Source organism: Artemia franciscana, chromosome 5 (assembly GCF_032884065.1).
Source record: "Artemia franciscana chromosome 5, ASM3288406v1, whole genome shotgun sequence".
Taxonomy (NCBI): domain Eukaryota; kingdom Metazoa; phylum Arthropoda; class Branchiopoda; order Anostraca; family Artemiidae; genus Artemia; species Artemia franciscana.
Window position 1 is genome coordinate 53776517 of NC_088867.1, and position 16692 is coordinate 53793208.

Genomic DNA, 16692 nt, shown 5'->3' on the forward strand with positions numbered 1-16692 from the left:
CAGGGACCATCAACTACTCAGAGGGAAAAAAATTAATCTATTTGATTCTTTATGAAATGATCCTTAAGAATCCTTTTAAAAGTCCCAAATGAGTGGCATTTCCCTCAATCCTAATCTATCCATTTGTCACTTATAAAGCAAATAACTCTCACAATTTTTAGTTAAGCATGGACAGTAGTGGAATGTATATTGCAACTAGCTGTACAGATCGTACCCTTTGTATTTATGACTACCTGAGTGGAGAATGTGTGGCAACAATGAGTGGTCACTCGGAATTAGTTACTGGTCTACGCTTCACACCAGATGGCAAACATCTGATAACTGCCTCGGGTGATGGATGTATATTCTTCTGGAAGCTGCCACATGATATGACAGTCACGGTGCAAGCAAGGCGTCAGCAGCAGGTCGCTAGAGATGCACGGTAATCCCCTATATTCGTTTAATATATTTTTTTTTTTTTGTGATTACTAACGGCGAGAAATAGATATGCCCATATGGTATGTTTAATTTGAAGGTAACAGTTGAAAATGCAAAATTGGAGGGAAGTGTCATTAGTCGTAAAATGGGGAGTATTTTTTTTCCGTTTTAAATTGAATATAAAGTCTGAATAAATATATAAAAAATAGCTATGATTAATGAACAGTTCGTGTTCTTCATTGATCATAAAATTTGTTTGAAACCTACCATAATTTGTTCCTTAGCTCTTGATATATTCAGCATATTACAAAAAATTGAAATAAAAAAAAAAAAAAATTAAAAATTGAAATTAAAAAAAGTTATTAAAAAAAACTGTTGTTTCAGTGTTCCGTCTTTTCTAATAAAAAAAGTATATATACTGCCTCAAATCTTGCCTCTGATTGGTGAGTCATAGGAGTTACGATTGGAACTTGAACATAACCCCAAGTCAGTAGATAATGGAAGTGATGCGTTATTGCGCACAATTTTTGTGACCATACTAGAGGAGTACGTAGAGCACAATAACTAATTTTTGATAAAATTGTGGGATAGGTTCTTATTTTGGTTCTGTATCTTAGGGATCAATGTCTTCAAAAAGCCATTGATGGGGATACAGATAAGGAGATACCTTTTGACGTTCTTATTGTGTCAAAATATAAGGTTTTCTACGGTTTTCCTAGATGAAGAAAATTATTATTCCTGCGTCAATGGATTGTCTTTCTTTTATATAAGTAACGCAATTTTTTTGCTTCTAATTGATATGAGATAAGATTTAGCTGTGTTTGCAGGAGACAGACTTACACTACTAGTCGAGTAATATCACACGAAGAGGAATTTGGTTCACCGCCTCCTGATTTACTAGATCCCAGTGCCACATTAGCGTCCCCTAACGTAGAAGAACCAGAATATAGGTAAAAATTTATATTTCATCTAAATCAAAATTATATATATATATATATATATATATATATATATATATATATATATATATATATATATATATATATATATATATATATATATATATATATATATATATATATATATATATATATAACTCTTGGCATTTTTTGGGGGGTGGGGTGGGGTGGGTGTGTTGGCTTAAGCGGTTTGTCAATGGCCTGCATTGGGGAACTGCGCTCTGAACTGCCGTTATCTGGTATATTATCCTTGTTCGAGCTGATATTTATTCTTTATACTGGCTGAAATAAGGAGAAAAAGCAGAAAAAGATAAGAGGGCTGAAGAATGTACTAGAATTGCCAGCCAAAAAATGAAGACAATATTCAAATACGTATTCAATAGCTTAACACATTAAATACATATAGTATGGCTTGAATTTCTCCTGTTAAATATTTCGCCTCCAGAATTATTGGTAGTTCTTAAGTAGGGACTTCCTCTATTTTCTTTTACTTTGAGAGTTTGTATGTCTTTCGGGATTTACTTTGTCACCATTGAATACCCGCCGAGTGTTATTCAGGACGCTTTTAATAATATAGAACTTCATTGGAGTGCTTTTCAGCTAGAGAAACGTGATTAGTCAAAAGTCGAACTAATCGCTTTAAATAAGAATGGGGCTCCCATCCACATAAGGAGTCGCTTGTGCTTTACTGAAAACTAGATAGATTGCTTCAAGTATTGCCAGTTGATATTTTGAAAGTTTTGTTTAGTGTTCTATTTTCTATTCCATTTAAAGGATTTAAAAATAAGAAAAATGTTGATGAAAATAAATGTGATTTTAAGTTAGTAAAACTAAGTGTATTGATATAAACATATTTATGTTGAAGAAGTTATTTGTTTTGTTGTTCCTGTAAACTTGATTACTATGTTTATTTCTTTTCTGAAGTGCTAAAATGATGAAAGTAATCTGTTTAAAGTGTATTTCTTTTAGAGCAAAGCGTAAAGGACCTTCTTCAGTCTAAATACTAGACTGTCATTTGTGCCATACTAAAACTTAGTAGTTGGTATTTTCGAAAGTTTTTTTTTCGTCAGTTTTTTGTTCTATGATATATCATTGACAATATCATCAAATGATATTGTTAATGATATAAACGCTACCTTAAAAATGTGGCCATTTTGAAAAACAAAACGGCTGCAAAACCCACCTCCTCCTTCGCACCCACCTGAAACTAATTTATTTTTCTTAAAAACAATCAGCCACTTGAAGCTACGAAATATGAACGGTTCAGGTGCCAAAAAAAAAAACAAAAAAAACTAATTGACAATCATACTGTACACTGCTGACTTAAATTTTAATGTATAGGTTGCCTATGTGTTACAGAGACTGCACAAAAAAGAGCGGGGCTGCTATGTCACACAAACGTTGGAAACACTTATCCTACAGATTTTAATGGCTAGAAAGTTAATATTGAAGCACAAAATTGTGGCACAAATAAAACTAAAAAAAGATTTACACACAAAACACGTTAGCTCAAATTTTTTATGCCATACAGAATCGAAAGAATTTTGGGCCTAAGTTTGTAAACACGTCAAAATCCATTTTATCTAGGAAGCACCACTTCTGCACATCTTCATTTATCTGTTTTTTCACCCTGAATTGTGTTGAAAAAAGAAGTCAAAATTAAAATGACCAGAAATTACTTTGAATGAAGAAACCAAAGCTAAAGAAAATCATTCTAATTAATTATAAAGTCAAACTAGAAAGAACAGAGACTATTATATGTGAGAGTAGGGCTACCTTCTCAAATCCTTAAGGTTAGAGGGTCTTTTACGCTTTACTTAAAATGATATATTTTAAAAGATAAATCTTTATTATAACAATTGAAAAAAATCAAAGTATTAATGGAGTTTACGAGAATAATACAAACAATCAATTTAATTAAATTAACGTTAAATTAATCAAATTAAACAACAATTTAACAACAACTTTAATTGATAACAATTTTCTCCACCTGATATAATTTCCATTTTCCATATAAGAATAAACTTTTTCCAATATTCTCCATTCCATACAAGAATAAACAACAATTTTCTCCATATGAATACATGTTTCAATAAATTTAGTTTTACTCTCTCATAGCAACACTTATATCCATCAACATTTTTTTTTTACTTTTAAATCCATTAATTTACCTAGAACAAAAAACTGACGAAAAAAACTTTCGAAAATACCAACTACTAAGTTTTAGTATAGCACAAATGACAGTCTAGTGTTTAGACTGCATAAGGTCCTTTACGCTTTGCTCTAAAAAAAATACACTTTAAACAAATTACTTCCATCATTTTAGCACTTCAGAAAAGAAATAAAATAGAAATCAAGTTTACAGGAACAACAAAACAAATAATTTACCGGACCATTTACCTTTATGGGGAAAAGACAGGAAGGCACAAAAGGTGCTTCAGTTGTAAATTTGGACAATTCCCCTACCCCTGTTTATGCCAATCTAACCTTAGATCTTAGTTCTTCAAATGCCTCCACAGGCACACAGGGCGTCAGTGAGTATCCTCTAATCTCTCCTCAAGTGGGCCGCCGCTTATTTGTTCTCCCACTCTGGGATGAGAATTATCTGGAGGGCTCTTCTGTCACGCTCGTACGTTCTACGGAGTGTGTTCTTTGGTCGTCATCGGTCTTCCTGCCATCATAGGAAATCTATGATCTGGCATACGGTAAATAGGTACTGCCATTTTAGTTGCCAAAAACAGCGAAGGCTATGTCTGATTGGCATATACCACTACGGATCTCCTCGTTGCTGACATGGTCTCTCCAGCATACCCACGCACAATCAATGTTACAATTAAAATTAATTCTTTCTTTCAGATTAAGTATGGGTCCTTTACCTTTATGGGCAAAAAGACAGGTAGACACAAAAGGTGTATCAAGGTCATCATCATCGTGTGCAATAGAACCGCCTAAAGGTCGATGGGCCCAGCGTATAGACCCTAATTCTGCTGGAATGAGCGTTCGCTCTGTTTTCCAAGGGGACAGTATTATTCCATTCCCATCTAGTCAAGGTATATATTTTTATTTATTTTTTGAATAACGCATTGGAACCTCTTGTAACACATTTTTTGCGTGTATTTTTTTTCTTCAAGTCGATTATATGGTTGATTTGCGGGAATTGGATTTTATGTATTTATGCCAACAACATTTAAAAAACTGCTTAGGGATTTAGATTTTATTTTTAGTCAAAAAATTTCAAGTTGTTTAGCTTTTTACAAACCTTAGTTTTGACTGGCATGGGGTTTATAATAAATGATCTAATTCAAAGTTAAAGATTGTATCGTATTATTTAATACGTTGTTTATTTAACGATCATATTTAATGATCCAAAATATTTGGGAATTTTGTTGAAGTTGACAAAAGCAGAGGCTGTAAGCAAGGGGGAATGGAGAAAAATTGTTGCTATTTGTTCGTCTCGGTGGTCCAGTAAGCTGGCTATGCCTTGGGTAACGTTATGGTTGACTCGAGAGGGGTCGATCAAATCCCAATTTTAATTATGCACAGTTTATACTGTATACATGTCCGATCAGAAACCAAATATGCATTTCCCGTTTGACACTCATGTCTGGATGTTACCCAAACGGAAACGCTTGGAAATATTCAGAGGAGTGTGTGCCAAATAATGTTTGAGGCAACTCGCACATCATCTAAGGATAGGCTGCAGACACTGAGGCTTCAAGAGTTATCTGAAAGGCTCCATCATCTTACCACCATTTTGCTAATCTCATAATCCTATTGGTTTTTCATGAACCTATATCCAGTCAATCAAAAAACACGTATAGGACTCCTCACTTCTTCATGCCAATTCTTTTGTCCCGGGCCACGAAAGAACCAAGAGCCACCTATCATCCTTCGATTCGTCTTTGTGAAACATTGCAATGCTCAACTTCTTAAAATGCTGTGTAACGTTTTGATAATTCATTTTTATGCTTATTTCATTTTATTGTGAGACATATTTTCTTATCGTGTAGCGTATGTTGCTAGCTGTTTGCTGTTATGGCAATAAATAGTATTTACTTATCAATTCTCTGATGAATTAGTAATAAAAAGCAATCGAAAAACAACTCGCTTTAAGAAACCTGTCATGCCTTTCGAACAGTCCCCCAAACTGATTGTATCTAATCAGCTTCACCCGAAAGCTCTAAATGTCTAATTAAGAGCCTAACTGAAAAATGATTGGTCGAAAAACGACCAGAAAAATGATTAGGGTTCGGTAGGATACTACAAAGCTGTAACCAGTGTGATTTTGTAAGATTACGTTTCTTCCTCATTTTTTTTTTAACTTCTTTGATTTGGTGTAAAATTCTTCCACGGTCGTCTGATCTCCACCCCAATCAAAAAGTGTAATCTCGAACGGAAATTTTTCTCCTTGTGTATCTCCCACTGTGTAAGTGTCGTTTTTTAATTCACAGTTAATAAACTCCATAATAGAAGAATACAATAGTTAAATTTCCTTCCTAATAGATGAATGTAATAGTTAAAAATTTGGAGGACTTTTTACTGTTAAGGGCCATATTTTTGTAGGGCTGAGACTGGTCAGAATTTTCAGATTTACGTGTTCCATAGCCAAGGATATAGGAAAATCAACCGAAGAGAAGGGAATCTTGCCTACTATCTACTACTCAGAGGAGTAAAATCTAGTTTAGGAAGAATCAGTTTCACATTTGGTCAATACGATTGTATTTACCTCGTCCAAAAATTTGATTTCTCGTAAAGCCACTACCTCTTACCTACCCACTTTTTCTACTTCTTGGCTTTACAAAAAGAGAGCGTATTGCATCGATTTATTGAATGAAGCTCCCTACTTAGACTTATTATAACAGCTTTCTTCAGCCTTCTTGAACTAAAAAATTAGCGAGGATAAGGTAAATGTTTCGTGAACCTCTTTAGAGCTCAAATATTGATACACTGGTGATAATGATAGTCATTAAGTTGCAGTCTTTTGGGAGTCTTCGTTGATTCGAATTGGTTCTTGTGCCATAGGTTAAGGTAGGGGCTTGGGGTAGATTCAAAAACACAGAAAGAGTCCCCAAGCCAGTAAAAACTACTACATCGCCTGGAAAAATAAAACATCGCCTGGGAAAAACAGCTGACTGCTTTTCTTTCTCTTTTTCAGTTATTTTTTTTTAAGTAGGAAAGATTGTGCAGACGAGTTTGTGTCTGATTTTTATATTTGTGTGAGACATTTACTGAAGAAAACATTAAAATAACAAAAGTAAACAATGACAAAAAAGCAGGGTGGTATCTCTTGCAAACAAACGAAGGATAGTAGAATTATTTGTTATAGTGCCAAATTAAATTGTTTCTGTGAAATGTCTTTTTCTTATTCAAAATATTCCACCATTATAGTATGGTTACTGGTATGGTAATTTACAAGAGTGGGAACTGACGCTAGTGTCGACAAAATAATACTTGATGCCATCTAGTGTTTGGTGACACCTGGCATTTTTTTAGTGTCATAATAAGGATAATTAACTTAATTTTTGTAGTTAGTTAAATTTTTGTAGTAATAAGTGTTTGATCTTAGTTCCTGGGAAAAAAAAATATTGCAAAACTTGAATAAACACCAAGTATCACCAAACGTTTGATGGTGCCGATGGTTTATTTTGCTAACTTTAACGCCAGTTCCCACTCTTATAAGTTGCTCATGCTCTTTGGTATAAAAGTTTTACTGTTTTCACAGGTGACGGGACAGCTTTATGAGTCTGTCTGAAAGTACCATTGTAGTCATTTGGAAGCTTATTCCCCAAATGTTAATTAAACGAAGGGGTAGACGATATTGATGTATATTCCAGGACGTATTGTTTCCTTCTAAACAATAAGTTTGTCGTTCCCAGAAAATTTGAAGTTGCGTAGTATTTGAAGTCACTTTTAGTGAATTTTAAACCTTGTGTTCTATTTACTTATTTTATGGACATGAATTTGAGTTAACACTTCTTTTGAATAGGAGGCACACAATCTGGGGAATCGGACGGCTCCAAGGATAGCTCACTCGAGAATAACTGGCGAACAAACGTAAGTTTCTATTTGATATAATGTTGTCTTATTTAATAGAACGTACTCAACTAAAATCTAAAATAATCTTACTTCATGATTTATATTATACGATACTCTACTTACTAAAATACTCTTATCCTACTTAAATCCGAGTAATAGGATGTAATTTTTTTCATCGTTTAGTTTCATTTCAATAATAATATCTTCTGAAAAAGGAGCTGTTTTTATACTTCTACGCATTATGATAAAAGTTAAACGGGTTTAACTGGTTAAACTTATTTCCATTGCTTAAGTACCATGACCAGGAAAGGCTAGTTGCAAATGCAGAAGCATATTATTCTACAATAAAGCAGTTTCTGACATTGTAGCTTAAAGTTTTGTGCAAATGGCTCTGTAGTAGTTCTCTTCAATCTTAAATGAGGTGCTTAAAGTAGCATTGTATCTTAAATTTTGGTGCAAATGACTCTGTAGTAGTTCTCTTCAGTCTTAAATTAGGTGCTTAAAGTAGCATTGTATCTTAAATTTTTGTGCAAATGGCTCCGTAGTAGTTGTCTTCAATCTTAAATGAGGTGCTTAAAGAAGCACGTATTTCAAAGTTTGGTGCAAGTGGCTCTGTAGTAGTTCTCTTCGATCATAGATGAGGTGCTCAGAAGCAAAATTGATCATCTCCCCGTTTTAATTCTTTTAATATTATAATTAAAATATCTATATAATTTTAATCTTATAGTATCTTATTATTAATATTTTATAACTGATTTACTCTTAAAATGTTTGCATTTACTAAGAAATTCCCTAATGATAAGCGTTTGTAGCTAAACAGACTAAAATATTCCATAAGTATCCTATTTTTGCTATTTCTGCTCACTACTTTTAAGTGGTTCTTTAAAATGATATAAAAGAAATAGTAAAGTTTGTTAAAAGTGCTGTCGGATATTATTCTATAAAAAGCGATTTTTGTCATTATAATTCTATATTGGTGTAAAATATTTTGTAATTCTTTTTAACTCTTAATATTTCAAAGTAGGGGTAATTGGTTGACTCTTAAAATTTTTATATTTACTGAGAACTCGCTTATTTTAAGCCTTTGCAATTAAATAGACTAAAACATTCTATAAGCATCCTGTTTTTGCTATTTTCGCTTACTACTTTTAATTGTCTTTTTAAAATGATGTAAAATAATTGTAAAGCTTATGGAAAGTGCTCTAGGACGCTATTCTAAAAAAGTAATTTCTATTATTGTAATTTAAAGTTTAGCGTTAAAGATTTTGTAATAGTTCATTTCAACCTTAAAATACCTGCTCAGATGCTATATTGATCATCTCCAGTTTTTAACTCTTTCAATATTTCAGAGAAGGAGTAATTGGCTGACTCGTGAACTGGTATGCTCACTTATAAATTAAATTATAAATTATAATTATAAATTATAAATCCAGGAAGATATTATCTTATAAAAGAAATTTTTATCATTAAAGGAAGAAAAAGAAGAACTAATTTATTATGTAAGTAAAAAAAAAAAAAGAAAAAAGACTAGTGATAAAAAAAAATATAAGAATGGTTAGCCATTAAGCTTTGGGTCCATAAAACAACAATAAGACAAAAACAAAACGAATTTGAAAAACAAAAAACAAAAAAAAACTGTTATAACAAACATAACCAAACACACACTCATAGTTATACAAGTATTGTATCCTTCTCAGCCCAGTAAATATCTATACTATCTTTACAAGACGAGAGGAAAAACAATCAAAACAAAAAATTTATTTTAAACCACCCAAAAGACGGAAAAGATTTTAAATATTGTTGTTTAAAGTTGGGAAATATATGTACCAAGTTTTTGTAATAACTTTTTTTCATCTTAAATGCTAAATTCATTAGCTCCACTCCTCAAATCTTAATGTTTCAGAATATAAGTAATTGATTGACTATTCAACTGGTACGCTCATTAACAAATCTCTAATAATAAGCATTACTATCCCCCCCCCCCCCAACACTAAAACGTTCTATAAACGCTCTATTTTTGCTATAGCTGCTCATTAGTTTTATTAGTTAAGATGTGTATATTAAAATGAATAATTAATTAACGGAGTTGAAATGAAATAATGCATTAGTAAAACTAAGTTTAATTAGTTAAATTAATGTACATGGAAATCAGAGAAATTGTGTTGAAAATGCAGAAGGATGTTATCTTATTAAAATGGATTTTTCACCATTATAAATTAAGTTTGGTAAAATAAATGTGCAAAGGCCCTGTAATCGCTTTCTTCAACCCGTTAAGACGCTAAACGAGCTGCTCAGATGTTAATCTGAGCAGCTCCATCTTTAAATCTTATATTTTAGATTCGGAGCCACTCCGACTAACAAGTTGGGCTACCACTTAGCTACTGAATGACAGTTTTTAGGGCAATATTACATTTTTGTCAGTGTTGCCTTGTTGTAATTGGCCCTGTAATCGCTTTCTTCAACCCGTTAAGACGCTAAACGAGCTGCTCAGATGTTAATCTGAGCAGCTCCACCTTTAAATCTTATATTTTAGATTCGGAGCCATTCCGACTAACAAATTGGGCTACCACTTAGCTACTGAATGACAGTTTTTAGGGCAATATTACATTTTTGTCAGTGTTGCCTTGTTGTTGTCGAAACGGTTTTTCTCCGTAAAAATTCAATAGTTAACAATGCATTGATTCCCAAAGATGATTACGCCTTGAAGGAAAAGCCACATCTTGTTAAGCTCTTTGGTGTTGTATGTTTTTAGCTTCTTTTTCGTTGGTTTTTCAACTGCGTTTCTTTTTTTTTTAATTTGCCATCCGCTACCGCCAAAACTACACAACTGCATATTAACGTCTTTTTTCGCTAAGAATTAAGCTCCCAATTTTTCCTAATTAGCAAAAATGCTACATATGTCTTGTTCTTCTGTAAAGTAAGACAAGGGAGACTTTTGAGGAAGGGGTGGGGCAAAGGGTAGTAGTTGTCCCCCAATCATTTGGAGAATTTTTTTATATAGCTCATGTCCCTTGACTATCCGGATATGGACCCCTCTTGTCCCCCCCCAATAAAATCACCAGATCTACGCCTTATGTAAGACACAGAGCAAATTTGTAATTACTTTTCGTTTTATCAATGCTGTAGAATACTTAAGTTGCAAGCATATTTTCTGTTTTTCGTACATAAAAGACATACCACATTTGTGATGGAAACAAAGTCACTTAAATTTCTACTCGAAGTACAAAGGACATAACAGTCAAGTATGATTATTTGAATCGGTTGAGTAGAAACCTAATTTAGTTGCCCCAATTTATTGCTTAGGTTGCTATTTATGGAGGGGATAGTTGGAGGGGATATTGACTCAGACCTCTATCATTCACCGTGCCTTGATTTCTGAGCAAAATTTTTATGAGGATTTCTTTAAAAAAAAACGGCTCTCAATGGCCAGAAACGAGTCTTACCTCTAGAATGTGTAGCAATACCCAAAAATATTTTGATCACTATTCAAGTTTTTTTTTATCTAATGCTTATAACAGTTTGCTGTGGAATAATTTACTTACCCTTAACTTTTGTTTAGGACTTGGAGGATTTTGTCCCTTGTCCAGAGAGTATAGAAGAAATAGAAAGGGGTTCACCTAATAACCTCCTTCAGGTAAACTTGGCTATTAACTCTCTCACTTTGTTGCTTCTTCGCTTTAAGCTTTTTCTGTTTTATGTTTAAGAATATAGTTTCGGTGGCTGATATTACTTTCTTGTTCTGATGCCTGTTTCTCTTTTAAGGCAAGGTAGTCTTGCCATATGGAGGTTGTCTGTTTTTTTTTTCTTCTTTTTTTTTGGTGAAGTCTTCTGAACTATTTTTGGTGACTTTTATGTGGTTCAGTTTTTTTGTACAACATTGACATCGGTTCATTTTGACATCAATGACATTGACATCATTTATGGAAAGTAATTTGTTTTCATATGATTTTTTTATGCCTCATGGTTTTTATATGAATGTTTTTTTTTGTATTTAATATTACTATTTAAGCCCTTTATTTTCTGGATTTTTTTCTATAACTTGCTGTTGAAAACTCGTATTTCTGCCTTCAAAAAATTTAACTTTTATAGTTTTGCATTTGTTCTTTAGTTTTCTCACTAACCTCTAGATAATGAATGAAATAGATTTTTGGAAAAAAATTTGAAAAATTCAAAATTATTTCTGAAGAAAAAATGTAAAAATTGAAAGTTAGACTTAGTTCTGATTTTTTTTTTTTTTACTTTTCATTTGATGAGCCTTTTTTGGCGTAGCCTAAGACAAACAGAGGTTTTAAAGTCTTAGTTAAAAAAAATACGAAGATAAGATTTATTGATCATTGAGCTTTAAAAGAAAAATCCCTCAAGACCATAAAAGATCAGGTTGCTCACTTGTGGAGTAATTGTGACTTTTGAAATCAATGATTATTTTTTGTAATCTGAAAAATCTCTGAGGATACCCTAAAGAATATTGAAAACATATAAACGTTGTGGTGAATGTGGAAAATAAGAAATGCATAGACAGTACTGCCTGTTTAGTATTCTATTATTAATTTTCCTAATATTTATTCTAATTATGAATAAAATGAATATATGGGACTATATGAGAAAGGGCCAATGCTTTTAATTAAGACATTGAATAAAATAAACTAAAAATTCATGAACATTTTGGCTTATCATTTCGGAATCCTTTGTCACCGAAAAAAAACTAGAAACTCTGTTTTTTTTTTCATTTATAAAGGCTTTAGATGTAAAGCTAATATATTTAGGTTCTTTCTTGAATTTATTTATTCAGTGTCTTAATGAAAGTTTTATCATTTACTTACATAATTCTATATTTTCATTTCATTTATCTATAAAAAGAGATGTTTTTTGGGCTCTTAAGAGAGGTTGTTTTTTTTTTTTATCCCATTCTATTATAATACTCGTTTGTACACCTTTGGCTGTTTCGAAATGGATGCTTTTTTGAGGTATTCCACTCGTAATCAATGTTTGTTGTGTTGCTTTCTATTTTGTAATTATGTTTGTGTATTGTCTAGGCTGGTCGTTTGCGTCGTGGTTATGGTGATCTAAGCTCGACTGAGTCCGGACGTGGTCGAACTTTGACTGATGACTCATCTGTTGGAAGTCTAAAAATAGAGGCACGTTCTCTTCTTTTTTTTTATGTGACATATATACAAGACTTGTATATACAAGACTTGATACAAGACTGTATCATACAATCTTGTATGATACAAGACTATTATACAAGACCTGATTGCACCGCGATAAGAACACTTACCTGTGACAGTGGTAACTCAGGTTCAAATATTAGATGGGACAAATTTTGGTCTTAGAGAAGACTAAAAATTCGAAAATAGTAAATATAAATCTGTTGTTTAGCTTCCTTTCAAAATAAACTAACAAGTAGAAAATATTGTTTTCTGAAGAATTTACGAACATCAGTGAAAATAAGGGGAGCAAAATGGATTAGGGTTTAAGAAACATGGTCTCTTTCCTCAACTCACTGACTTTTCTTGATTTTTGCATTTAATGCCTAAATCAGCTCTATATTTATTTAATGTAAAGCCCTATCCGTTTTGCGCCCTTTGTTTTCAGTTATATTCTTAGATTCCTGAAAAAATTATTTGATAATTTTTAGCCCATTTTGAAAAGAAAGTTTAAAAACAATCAAAATATATATCCTGTTGTCCTTGAAACTGCTACCGAAATTTGTTTGAAAAATAGGGCAGGGTTCTAAATAATTTGTTTTCCTATATGTATAACAACAATTGATTGACCCATACAATTCAGATTTTTAAAATAATATTACCATGTATATTAATAGACTTAAGTTACGAAAGTGGTTTTGAGTGTCCAAGTTAAAAATGTTAGCAAAACGGATGATTTTTGGATGTTTTGATAGTTTAGGTGTAAGAATAGGTTTAGAAATTATTGTCATGAAGACTAAGTTGCTTAGATCAGAAATATATAAAGGGTAAGAGGCTGGGTAACAAGATGTTCGATCATGTGGGTAGCTTCGTTTACTTGGGTAATATTTTTGGTAAAGATGGTGGATACAGTGAAAGTTGAATCAAGGTCAAGAGCAGTCTTTTGCAGCTGAAAAGGCTGTGAAGAATAGAAAGATAAGTCCAAAAACTAAGATTAAAATATTGGAAGTAACAATGCCACAGTGATCAAGTATAGTTCTGAAATTTTGATGTTTCGAATAAATAGTGATAATTTGTAAATGTTTTAAAGAAGATTTGTTGAAGGGTAGGTTCAGGTGCTCATCTGGTTGACCTTATATCAAACAGTAAGATGTGCAAAAAATTTGGTTCTACCTCACTTTCTAGGGCTTTAATGGAAACGAATTGAGATGGCTAGGCGACGTTTTATGGATGAAGTATGACAGATTTCCAAAGATTTTGCTTTTTGGCCATTTTTCTGGTGCCAAAGGAAAAGCCACAGGTGGATTTGGATGGTTAGGTTCTAATGTCCCTATGAATAGATAGGCATCTGTGTCACTGGATATCTTTGGAATTTCCCATATTTTTCATAATAAAGTTATTAGCTGATGGCTAGGCCACGTTTTATGGATGAAGTATGACAGATTGCCAAAGATTGGGCTTTTTGGCCATTTTTCTGATGCCAGAGGCAGAGCCACAGATGGAGTTGGAAGGTTAGGTTCTAATGTCCCTATGAATAGATAAGCGTCTGTGTCACTTGATATCTTTGGAATTTCCCATATTATTTATTATAAAGTTATTAGCTAAAAAAAAGTGGCTGAGCAGCGTCAGGTTCCCTTTCTGTGAAAGTTGAATAAGTTGAATAGCTTCTATCCGGGTATGCGTCTGCATATTGTTTGTATGTTGTTTGTATTTTTCGTATGATATTTTACTCGCAAGAGTATACTTTCTATATGTGTATTCTTTCTTTTACATCATTTTCTAACCCTCGTGTGTTCTTTTGGGTATTAAAGATATTGATTGATCGATCATTCCTAGGTACTTGTACCTAGTACCTAACCTTCTTAACCTGACCTCCTAATAAACTAAACTTCCTAACCTCCTAAACTTCCTAATACTAGGTACATAGTACCTAGTAGTGAGCCCTAATCATGTTTACCTATTACCTAACCTATTATTGGAAGTAGAAGTAGGAGTAGAAATAACAGTAGTAATGACCAATGTTATGACCGTTGCTTCTAAAATCTTTATCTTTAGACTCATTTTCCTCTTATTTAGACTTTTCTCGGTGAAAAAGTACCCTGGGCCTTGAATACTCCAATTTTTACATCTTCACTTTGTTCACAATCCTTAATATTAATGCTACCGAGGCAATTGAAGCTATTCAATTAGTCGATTTATTTGCTGCCTTAAGTCAACTTTTTATATGTAGTTGCTGTGATGGCTCTGACTGTACTTAATATTTGAAGAAAAAACGAAGAAAGAAAAAATGTTAAGACAAAAACAAGACCAAACGAAGGCAGTTTTCAGCTTGGGAATAATATCCTCGTTAAAAATTGTTATATGCTTTTCATTCTTCGTTTTTTTCCTATATCACTCTTATTCATTTCTAATTTAAATGACTCAGTCCTCCTAGCACCGTTACTCAGACCAGTCTCGAACCCTGAATTCTAAAGTCTAAAAAAAAAAAAAACAAACATTTATGTTGCTAATGTTTTTACCCTTGACGCTCAAATCATCCTTTACTCAATTGCAGCCCAAGTCTACGATTGTTTTCCCTTCTGCTTTTATAACCTAACTATACTCTCCCGTTCTCCCTTAACTTTTGCTGCGTTCCCTAGGCCATGGTGCATCATGATAATGCATGTAATCGAATACACAAAGTCAACCTCCTTTACTACTGATTCTTGACCAAACCAACTACTAACCTCGCTTCCTACCTAAACCACAGCAATAATGTCCTCTTATATTACATTAAGAACCTTAGTATTTGTTTCTGGTATACACATAAGGATAGGACCCTCGCTGAACCTTAGTAATCTGACTATTTCTTGTGATGTAATCCAGGAAATAGATCACGTCCTGAATATAGCCTTAAAGAAGAACCTAAAGAGACTCTTTTCTGTCTAGCATTTCAAGAAAAGTCAAAGTTCGATGTTTTATTACATATTTCTTAATATAACCATGATTTGTTATCATTCCATAGTGTTAATTCAAGAAATAACAATGGTAAAACAATACATCCCTCCTGCTGAACCATTTTCGCAAAAATATGCCAAAATAATATGACCAAACCAACTACTAACCTCGCTGTTAAAAAAAACGAATGTTGATGCTGCAAAAAAAAAAGAGAACCCGTATAGTGAGCTCTGATAACTCATTCCTAAACAACTATGCTTTTCTTTTTCCTCTTTTTTTCAGAACTCATATTTGTCTATATAAAAGAGGTAAAGGCATTTTTCTATAGCTTGAAGACAATTTCATGCCCTGTTCTATTTAGTTAACACTCAGCTTCCAATGACTCACTTATCTGATTTTTTTTAGAACAAGGTTAAAGAGTTTTCTTGGTTTTAAATTAAAGAAAAAGCTTCCTTCATTACATAATACTGGGATAAATTGTTTACTATGGCCAGTGGCTCGTTATAGCTGTCCTATATAACAAAAACTAGTCCCAAAAGGTGTTTACACATGCGGAGGACAACGATGATTGTGTCAAAAACTAAAAATTACATGTACAAGAATAAGTACCGACTGAGATTTTGAAAGGAAATCAAATTGAACAGTTGACCAACGTAATTATATTCATCAAAAAGATGTTTTAGGGAAAGAAAACAAAAGAATGTGTTAAGGGACTTACAAGGTTACAGAAAGAAATGTTTCTGAGAGGTCACATAAAGCGTTGCCTTACCATCGTAGCCTTTCTTTTTTTTATGGCTCTAGAAGGAGAAATGGAACCATATTTTTAAGTTGTACAAAAAAAGTGTAGTAAGATCCCATTTTATAATGGCTATAATTAAAGAAAAGTGAAGATGATAAAATCTTGTATTATGGATAGGCTTGGATGAGTTCTGGAAAAAAGAGGAAAAAGAAAAGCATAGTTGTTTAGGAATGAGTTCTAAGCACCAAATCCTCTCTCTCTTAGGGTATGCATATCGCTGATGTTCTATGCCATCCCTGTAACTATTGCTTACGCTTGTTATTTACCATTTTTCAGGATTTAGAAGGGACGGAGCATGACGGCGACATTGACGATGACTCCGATGCTGAAGGGGCCCAAATGACCCGCGAACTACTTTATTATCCACATGCCGATGATACAAGCAGGTAGTGTGTTATGA

The 16692-nt window shown here is 32.9% G+C and overlaps 1 protein-coding gene across 11 annotated transcripts in view; it reads left to right on the forward strand.

Annotated features, from left to right (window-relative positions):
• Positions 1 to 16692, forward strand: part of LOC136027600 (mitogen-activated protein kinase-binding protein 1-like) — a 215511-nt gene that overhangs the window by 156701 nt on the left and 42118 nt on the right. For 7 of the 11 annotated variants that reach the window (XM_065705011.1, XM_065705005.1, XM_065705009.1 and 4 more), the window contains 7 exons: positions 162 to 421; positions 1245 to 1367; positions 4233 to 4426; positions 7363 to 7430; positions 10972 to 11046; positions 12446 to 12547; positions 16569 to 16678. In XM_065705011.1, the coding sequence (XP_065561083.1) occupies positions 162 to 421; positions 1245 to 1367; positions 4233 to 4426; positions 7363 to 7430; positions 10972 to 11046; positions 12446 to 12547; positions 16569 to 16678 (932 nt within the window). The remainder of the gene's footprint in view (positions 1 to 161; positions 422 to 1244; positions 1368 to 4232; positions 4427 to 7362; positions 7431 to 10971; positions 11047 to 12445; positions 12548 to 16568; positions 16679 to 16692) is intronic. The other 4 variants (XM_065705012.1, XM_065705013.1, XM_065705006.1 and 1 more) reach the window with 2 other exon arrangements.